This window comes from Abrus precatorius, unplaced genomic scaffold (genome assembly GCF_003935025.1).
Source record: "Abrus precatorius isolate BTA unplaced genomic scaffold, Abrus_2018 Scaffold8, whole genome shotgun sequence".
Classification (NCBI taxonomy): Eukaryota; Viridiplantae; Streptophyta; class Magnoliopsida; order Fabales; family Fabaceae; genus Abrus; species Abrus precatorius.
Window position 1 is genome coordinate 4,687,738 of NW_020874428.1, and position 10,082 is coordinate 4,697,819.

The following is a 10,082-nucleotide window of genomic DNA, read 5'->3' on the forward strand; positions in this document are numbered from 1 at the left end:
AGGCTTTAACTTATTGTACTATCATCTATCATTCGCAACAAATGCAACAAGTTCTCATTCAATGAGAGCAAATTGATCTTGAAGAAGCCATTTGAGAATATTATACTATTATTCAAGAATCTTATTCTCACTCCAACCTTAAGGACAATGTTGTTTTTATGGAAAGAGTATTATAACATGCAACCAATAAAGAACTTTAGACAGTAAAAAATTAAACTAAAATGCAGACGTGAAAAAAGACAAAATGTTTGTTATGCAAGATATTCATGTGACAAGCAATCCATAACAAACAATTGCAAGAGTCTAAAGGAAAATGTATTATTGAAGGATTATGTTCAGTAAGAGGATTATATGTGATATGTAAATTTTCTCTATTTTTGTTTTTTAGATATTTCTTTCTTCTTATTTTAAATTATTCTTTTTATTCTATCATTTGTCTATTGATTAACCATTAAGCATATTGAAATCCTAGTTAATTGATTATAGTCTATTTAATTCAATTTCTATTTCGACCGAGTTTTGTTGGGCATCCATGTCACAGAACCTTTCTTCTAGCCAAGAATCCCATTATACTATTGATAAATACTTACAAAACTCATAGAATTCGTTCATTTTATATTTTTATACTAATTTACTATTTTAATTTGACTCCTTCAAATTGCTGTATCAAGTAATTATTCAAAATTTATGTTCTAAAATGTAATTCAAAATTAAACTTATTGGGATGTTCAAAATTCAATTCTTCAATAAATTAACTATTTTTTCATTTAAAATTTTAATTTATTAAAAATCTTGTCGTTGGAACAAATAATAGATTTAATAACTTAAACAAATATCATAATCATTAATCTTTATCTCAAAATGTTTTTTGCGTTTATTAATGCATGAAATGAACGATGTGCATTGAATAATTTGAAAAATGCAACTTGCAAAGAACCATATATAGATGCGTAAGTGTGTTTAATTGTTAAAATTTTATTTGAACATTAATTTGAAAGTTATTTTAACAATACCTCATCTTTTATTTTTAGGTAAAGTAATTCCATCACTCGTGATTAACATATTTGTTCACATGTGTAGGTCCTCCATGACCTCATTACCGAAATTTTAGCCACACGTCTTTTTTCCTTTTTTACTCACTTTATTTTAGAAAGCCATGTTTATTTTATTTTATTTTCTTTTGATGGGGGACCGGGGCAGAAGGCATCAACCAAATATCTTTGTCCACATCACAAGTCATAGTCAATTCAATATAGTTGACGATTATCCAAAAGACACAAAAAAAGACGAAACAACATAGCATTCCTTGCTTGGGCCATAGCTAGCGTATTTACATGAAATTGTGATTGGCACAAACAATATATTCCATGAAGATACCGATCGAGACTCAAATAATTGTTACAATGCTCACCAGCTCTCCTTTATAGCTCCATCATCACTCACTAATCTTTTACAATTTAATTACAAAAGCTACCAAAAGACAAAAGTGGCAACATGCACCACCAAAAAGTAGACACCCCCCAAATCTCTACCTTCTGCTTCCAACAACGTGGGTTTCTCAAAACCACCACATGCATATTTTCTCCTCTTCTAATAGAAGAGAAAATAAATCATAAACTTAAAAAAAAAAAAAAGCTTGAAATTAGAGCTAGTTTCTATTTCCTAGCTTTAACTTTCCCAACATGCACCCAACCCAATTTCAATGGTTCAATATAAGGAGAGGGGAGATAATAATATTCACCATTCAGAACTTAAAAATTTATTTATTATATATACTGTAGGTAGTAAACTAAACGACGTCGTACGTGCTCAATGCGATATCCATATACACATAATCTCTTTGTTGTTGTTGTTGTTACGGTTTAGTTATAAACGACACTAATCTATTGTAGCACGGTGCCTAAAATTTGATATAGATCGGAGAGTTTAGACCCGAGGGTAACGGATTCGCATCTTAAGCGTTCATTCTCCACAGCTAGTAAAAGATTGTTGTGCATGGTGACGCATAACCGGTTTTTTAATTCTCGGTTTTCAATTCTCAACCGGTTCACTTGGTTCGTGAGGTTCTCCAAATGACGCTTCTTTCTCCAACGGGACCGCCTCGCTGATTCTCGGTTCGATTGCATTCGCCTAAGCTTTCTCTCGTGCGTCGAGTAAACCGCTCGGTTCGATCCCTGTGAACCGGATCCCGGACTGGCCGGTTCAACCGGTTGGTTAATGAAGGACAACAGCTCCTCTATATCACTTGGAGTGAACGGGGTTTCGAGAAACGGAAAACATGAGGACTGAACCGCTTCCTCTTCGTGGAAGAACATTGCTGAAGCCGCAATTATCGAAGGAATAATGAAAGAAAAAAAACCGGAATGTTCAAAAGAATGAACCGGAGGGAGGAAAGGAGGGGAAAAGGGAAGAACCGAAGCGCAGGGAACGAGAATTTAAAGGGTGAAAAAGGATGCACACAGCAACACGTGGGACCCACCGTAGCAAAAGATGTTGGAAAGCTAAGTGCGCATTTGTCCAAAGAAAATAAAAAGGAAAAGTTGGTTTCAGATGTACGTATGGGGGGTTGTCTTTCTTTTAGCCAAAAACATAAACTATTATTCAATCCAAAAATTGTTACAATTTTTTTTTATTATTTTAGCTTATAATTTTTTTAATTATGAAAATAATATAGATTTTTAAAATATGAATTTTTTTTAATGGTGTCATTTTTAAATGAGTAAAAAAAATTGTAGACAGAAATAGTAAGAAGATGTAACATTTATTTTATTCAAATGGATGCACACTTTAATGTATCTGGTGGTGGGGGTTCATTAGAGGATGATGAGCTTTTTTCTGGGTTATGGTAAAATAATGGGGTCCTCTATGAAGATTGGCTTTAGCTTAATGACGAAGGATCAATCAAAAACACAGTGCAACAAATTAGATTAGAAAGTTACCGGACACCGCCACTTAATAGTGTGCGCCGAAGTCATTTTGGACACGCACATGGAAGGTGAAAAAGGCAGTGAAAGTTGCCTTCATGAATATTATAGAAAATATATTATTGTGGTTAAGGTGGACGAATGAATGTTTAGTACGTGAAAAATCATGGCCACATAAGCCCACATAGCTATTATGGTTGTGGCTATGAATTGGCTCTTTTCCTCTTCCACCCCCATGCACCCACGTCGTCAATCTAAGGCTTTAATCACTTTAAACGTTCCCACAACATCAAATTTATAAAAATACATATGAAGATTTTTTGTATATAGTCGCATGACGCACAATGTAGCATTTGTCATGATTAAAGTAAGGGTTAGCTTCCACGTACGTATGTATCAATTATCTAAATGGCTCTAGATGAATGCCTTGAGAACATAGAGGAAAGAAATAAAAACAAATATACACAATGTTACAAAAGTATTATAGAAATTTTTAGTGTTGTTATCTAACTAAAATTAAAGTATCATCTCAATATAATTCAGATTAAGTGGGTATACGGAGAAGGAAATATAAAAAGCAGTGAACAAAGTGATCTATAATAAAACTGTTCTTCACATGGAGAAAATTATGGAGCCGATATAGGTCAGATCTTGGCTACGGATAATAAAGAAGAGCTGTGCCCATGGAAATTTTGAATGGGTTACAAATCTTATTCTTTGCTTAATTAAATTACTATCTATATGTTTGGAATAAATGAGTGTTTTTTTTTTAAATGTTTACTTCAATATTTTTAATTCCTGTTGGTTGCAGCTTTTCAATTGCGTGATGATCTATACAACAGTTTCTTTGAGGAGAATTACGGTTTAAGCTTCAGGTGTTTAACTGCTGTTAGCTATGTCTGATTAGATTCTATTGTTACTGCAGACAGTGAGGGTGGTCTTCACAGTTTGATTGTTCACGTGTGGCGCTTTTTATTAGTTACTAAGTCATGTTGCTATTGCCAACATAAGAAACGCTTATTATTAGTGCTGTTATTAAGTGGTCATAGGCTTACAGGGCTGTTCATATTATGATACTTTTATGGTGAGGATTTGGTATGTTGTTATTAGATGACATTGACATTTGTTTTATGGTGATTATATATTATATATAACAACACTGCTTAACGGGTCTGAATATCCTTATACCCAATCTTAGTAATATTTCAATTTGTGTGTATAAAAAAGAAGTGAATTTCGTGTGATAACAAGTTACCATAAACCCTTTAACTGACTAGAAATTATATTCATGCACAAATATATTCAATAGTTCATAGAGAGATAAAAAAAAAAAAAAACAAATACAAATGATATAGTTAATGTAATGGAAAAAAGATTAAAAAAAATGTATAGCTAGATTGATTTTGTGCCTATCATTTTTACTGGAAAAATTAATGTTTGTTGAACAATTTTTAAAAGTTTTTTTTTTTTTTTTGCAAATGTAATATATATATATATATATATATATATATATATATATATATGATTATTTTTACTTTGACGCGATGATTTTACTCATATATTCGAAGTATCTATTACATTCTTCAAGAATATGATTACTTTATCTACTAATATAATAATTTTTGTTCCATTAAAGTGAAACATTTTCTGGTGTCCTCCTCTTGTAAAATACGTGTATATGAAAAGATAGTATACAATGTTATAGTTTTATTATATATTTCACTAGCTAACAAACATGTGATCGAGTCCAGAGGTTGGAACGATTGATGGACATGGTTAAATGGCTATATACTCATGAGTTCAATAGTTTATTAAATAAACATATGAGAGGAATATTCTTTAAGGTAGTTTTCTTAGTTGAGCGCATTGTATATAGGTAAAGGAATCTACAGTTTTTGTTTTGGTTGGCAGTTAGTTCTCGCGAAGAATTAGCAAAATATTAAAGCATCTGTGAGTGGAGGATAACATGCGATCCCTTTTATTGGCGTTTCAGTGAAAAAGAGAGAATTTAGCAGCTGCGTCTTTTAGCAGTGCAAAGTAGTTTGCATGTGCTGCAAGTAAATTTTAATGGAAAGAGGCGTGTAGTATCATTTGGATGCCCTCTCCTTTATCCTTTGTCAAATGTATGCACGTTCTCTTGTACATGCATTAGAGTGCATGTCCCTTTAGCCTTGTTTCCTTTCATTTTACCTTCCCACACCTAATATCTTCATCATGAGGAGATGCCATGCCCACATCATCTTCTTCATTTCATGTAGTTATCAGCTAGTTCGTGATAATGGGCTTCAGTATACTAGGGCGCAATCATGATTATTATTATAAGTTAATGTCCAGCACACGAGTATCAAAGTGATGAAGAAGGTGTTCCTGTCTTGTAAACAACGAGAGAATGTCTATTATAGTTTTTTTTTTTCTATAATTATTTATAATTTCTGTTCAATTTTTTTTTATGGTTAATATGATTATAAGAGAGGGAAAAGGTATATAAAACAAAAAAAATATTTAAATAAAAGAGATAATAAACATTTATGTTTTGTTTGAAAGTTTAAAAGAAGAATTTGAAGAATAACAAAGGAAAGAAAAAAGAAAGAAAGATTAAAAAAATATCAATTTAAAAAGAACAATTTATGAAAACTTTGAAAATATTATAAAAACTTCTTTTCATATTAAAGAGGTAAACCAAAAGTTATCATTAAATAAATATTCTTTTTCCCTCCCTTCTTTCCTTAAATTAACTCTAAACGAAATTTTAGGACCATCAATAAATAGACCAAAAGTATCATTGTCCTCAAATCTTTTTTTTTTCTTCCTTTGTCCTTTCTTCTCAAATCATTACAGTTTGCAAGCAAAGAACAGCTCAGGGAAAGAGTTACGTACATGATTTGCTTAAGTATGCGAAATTAATTGGTTTATAAAAGTACAGTTATCGATTGCACTAACAGCTGGTTATAATTGGCTACGAGTTTATTATATTCATTCAGCTGTCTCTTTGTACCCATAAAAAATAATAAATTCTTTATGTACATTAAAATATTAAAGCAAATGACATTATATATATATTTTTTAATGTTTTCAATAATAAAAATAATAATAAAACAAGTTATAAATAATATTTAAATGAAAAAATATTATTTTATCAAAATTAATATATTTTCTTTAAAAAATTATTTAAAATTTTCACTTTTCAATATATATATATATATATATATATATATATATATATATCAATAATTAAAAATATTTTTATGAACATATGATATTAATTATCATTAAAACAAAATAAAAATAAAAAATTTATAATAATATTTTAAAAAATATAATTTTCTTAAAATAATTTATTATTAAAAAATGTTGATATAATGTTTTTATAAAAGTTTAAAATTATACTTTTTTAAATTTTTATTTATTTATCTTGTCCTAATACTTTTTCAATTAGAATTTGAACTACAAAAATAAAATAAAATAAACTCATATATAGAATGAGATAAATAAAATACTTTATCCTAACCACTGAACGGCTTCGAAAAGTAAAACATTCGTTCTTCTATGTAGTTGCTATTAACCATGAATATATATTTGATTTTAACCATTTAATCCTACAACAAAGTAGATAGAATGAGCAAATTATGATTCTATATAATTTAAACATACATCAAAGCTACCAATCAAGTCGTTGTAGTATAGTGGTGAGTATTCCCGCCTGTCACGCGGGTGACCCGGGTTCGATCCCCGGCAACGGCGAGTTTTACCTTTTTTATCCCCAATTTTATAACGATGCTGTTCTATTCGCTTGTTCCTTTTTCTTCTTTTTCCGTCGATTGTTATATATATTTTTGGGCCGAAATAGAAAGTAAATATGGCCCAACCCTAAGGAAGCTGGACACAGCCTTTTCTCATAAGGGTAAGGTGGGCCTTTATGATCTGTAGTCAACTCTTTGTAATGGCAAAAGCATTTGCAACTCTGATGGCTGTTAAACATTATCACAATTCGTAAACATACTCTGGATGCCATAAAGCATATGTTAACTGATAAATTTACAAAAGTGATATTTGATATATTTTTGAAAAGTATTGGGGAAGATCTTCACAACAACTAATCATTTGAATTATATCAAGAAGACTGTGATTAAGATATTTTCTTTTTGTATTTTTCGTTTGAATTGGTAGGGGTAAAAACACGCGTAGATTAAAAAAAAAGGGATAGTAGTTATTTAATTCGAATTGTTAGAATATGTATTTAATACTTGTTAAAAGAAACAAGTGAAATAAATTTTAGTTATTTATATTTCATTAGATAAAATTTCATTATTTTTATCATATGAAAGTAAATTAAATATTTTTTATTATATATAAGAGATAAAATTTGAAATCTTTATATGAAAAGGTGAAAAAGTGGTTTAAGAATTGAACATATTTCTTAATTGATGTTAACTTAAGAGTTTTACTAACTAATGCATTAATAATAATTTTGTATAAAAATATTATGTTAGAATGTATTGAAAATTATAAAAGTCAGTGTACTTTTACATTGTTTTTAATAAAATATAATTGTTTTAATTTTTAAAATTTGACGAGTAATTGATTTAAGGTGCGTGCTTAAGTTTTAAATTCAAATACTATACAAACGAAAATTGTTAGAAGAGTTAACTTTAGTATATTGTGAATATTTTTTTATTCAAGTAAATTGTCTCTAAAGAAAATATTTATGGTCTAGAACTTGATAAATTAGCAGTAAAAACAATTTGTAGGGATGAACATTTTGTTGGCCTTCACACTTTTGCATACTCTCTGTCCGACAGAAGAAAGCATTGAAAGTTTTATAATCTTTTTTTCTTGATGAAACTCATGAAATCAAATAAAGTTTTTACTAAATATAGTATCGAATAATGCATTTTAAAAGTTAGTTTAAAAAATTGTTTTCCTATTTTTTCATTTTTATCCATTCAAATAACATATTTTTCTTATCTCATTTTTCATATATTTTGTTTTTCACCATTTTAAAAGAACTTTTACTCATTTTCTATCAAATGGAAACATACAATTAAAGATGTTCCTATTTTGAGTATTTTTTCAAGCGCATCTACTTTTCTTGGACTTCGTGTCCGGTGAGTAATGGGAAAAAGTAGAAAAAAGTAAAAGAAACTGTGAATGAGGCGATGATGATGACCAAAACGACACACATCATGGACATGGGAGGGACATACACATAGACACACAACCTTTTTCAAAAGAAAAAACAAATATTTCAAAGCAACTTTAGTCCTTGCTGCCACCCATTAACTTTTGCTTAGTTTATCTCGTGATTATTCAGCCAGAGAGCATGCCCAATTTTCAATAATAACTGCTAATTGTATCTTTGGAGAATCAAAAACCAAAACTCAAACAAAGCCTTACAAACACTCATCATCACTGTGGTGATCCCAGTAATAATGTTTCCGATCAAAACATTAATGAGTCCTTAGTTATATATTTTAATAAAAAAATTATAACTAAGTTAATTTAAATACATTTTAAGTACATTTAACGATTGGTAATTAATTCTATCAAAATTAATTTGAATCAACTTTAAAATAAATGAGTCCTGAATTGAAATAAGCCTTAATTAAAAAAATTTCCACAAGTCTGATAGTTACCATCGACATTTGTAACAAGCTTAATTCAGGAAATTCAAAAGTTGAGCTATGGTTCATAAATCATAATTTCTCCATGTTCTACCTTATCTACCCATCTATGGTAATGAACCCAATGCCACAGAAAATCTTATATTCCGAGTAAACAAAGTGGGCTATCCACACAAATTATCAACCCTCCGGCAATCAACCTTGCAACAAAAAAATTTTATTTTCGCATTGCACTTAAATCACTCTTGAAAATTTGTGTATATTCAAAGGCAATGAATGAACATTGCTGTCTAATTTCATTCACGATGTTGAAATTACATTAAGCTTTAAACGCACAATTGTAAGAACTCCCCCGCATTATATTATGAAACATTTCATCATCATCATCACTTACCAAGAAAGAAAAGACGTTGACTTTCACTATTTAGTCAACAAGTAGTGCTCAAGCTCAACTCTTCTTGGCTTTAACTTTCCTTCTTCGGGTGGAATCACGTTGGCGAAGATTTCCATCATTGAGGATCAAGGGCAAGTCATCGTTGGCATCTTCTTCACCATCTTCATGAGTGGCGATGCGGATGCAACAATGTTCCAATGATGCAAAGAAAGCGGTTGTGACACCATTGATGAACCACATGGCTACCCCATCAGGCTTTCCACAACCACGAACCTTGGATTCACCACTATTTGTTGATCGGAGATTGAAGAAGCCATTGCAGCTAGAAGAGGTACTAGTGGCTGCCATGGTTTGATCAATTGAAAATGGCCACAGCCACAATATGAAAGAGCTTAAGAAGCAGGTTTTGTAACTAATGAACTCTACCTAGGTTTAGTTATAATTATATGATTTGATTATATTATATACACAAATAGAAATGAATAAAACTATGATATTAAGTTACTTTTTTTGGTTCAATTATGTTGGTACTATTAATATTTTTCAATTATAGGAATATTAAAATGAAAACAATCAATAGTGCTACTTGATAATGATGGGGCTTCAAGTCACGGGAAGGGCCCAGTAATAATGGTCTCAGTATATATTGCTTGTAAAAGTAATATTTATACAAAGCACATGCATGCACCATTTTTACTAGGACCGAATTAAAAAGAAAAAAGAAAAACCTTTTGTTTCACAAAGGGAAAAGAAAAAAAAAGTGTGAATTGGTAATGTACCGGAAAGAGTGTTTATATAGACAATGGTGCATAAGGTTTGGTCGGGTCAAATTTAGAAAAATCTAAAATATCAGCAAAATATTTCAGTCGATCAACTCAACCCCAAATGGGTAGTTTGGTCAGACATCATTAAATTAATTTTTAAATAAATAGTTAAAATATATTATGTGACTATTATTAAATTTAATAAATTCGAAAAGAATAAATATTTTATTATATGAAATAAAATTATAAAAAACAAAAAATATTGAAATAAAAATTGAATATATAGTATAACAAATTATTTAACTTAAGAAACAAAACTAATTTCTAAAAATGTCTTTTGAAAATACTTTATTTAAAAATTAAAAATTATACATAGAGG

At 29.8% G+C, this 10,082-nt stretch overlaps 2 protein-coding genes and 1 non-coding gene across 3 annotated transcripts; 1 reads left to right on the forward strand and 2 right to left on the reverse strand.

The window, feature by feature from the left end:
• Positions 1-1,883: 1,883 nt before the first annotated feature.
• LOC113874122 (basic leucine zipper 4-like) lies at positions 1,884-2,315 on the reverse strand. The gene has a single exon (XM_027512344.1). The coding sequence runs from the start codon at positions 2,313-2,315 to the stop codon at positions 1,884-1,886; it is 432 nt and encodes a 143-aa protein (XP_027368145.1).
• Positions 2,316-6,593: 4,278 nt separating this feature from the next.
• TRNAD-GUC lies at positions 6,594-6,665 on the forward strand. The gene has a single exon. It is a non-coding gene; the product is annotated as a tRNA-Asp (tRNA).
• Positions 6,666-8,993: 2,328 nt separating this feature from the next.
• Positions 8,994-9,287, reverse strand: LOC113848511. Its single transcript, XM_027478072.1, has one exon. The coding sequence runs from the start codon at positions 9,285-9,287 to the stop codon at positions 8,994-8,996; it is 294 nt and encodes a 97-aa protein (XP_027333873.1).
• Between the last annotated feature and the right edge of the window lie 795 nt (positions 9,288-10,082).

Excerpts from the sequence above, each read along its gene's own strand:
- LOC113848511 (XM_027478072.1), bottom strand. The coding sequence starts at position 9,287 with ATGGCAGCCACTAGTACCTCTTCTAGCTGCAATGGCTTCTTCAATCTC.
- LOC113874122 (XM_027512344.1), bottom strand. The coding sequence starts at position 2,315 with ATGTTCTTCCACGAAGAGGAAGCGGTTCAGTCCTCATGTTTTCCGTTT.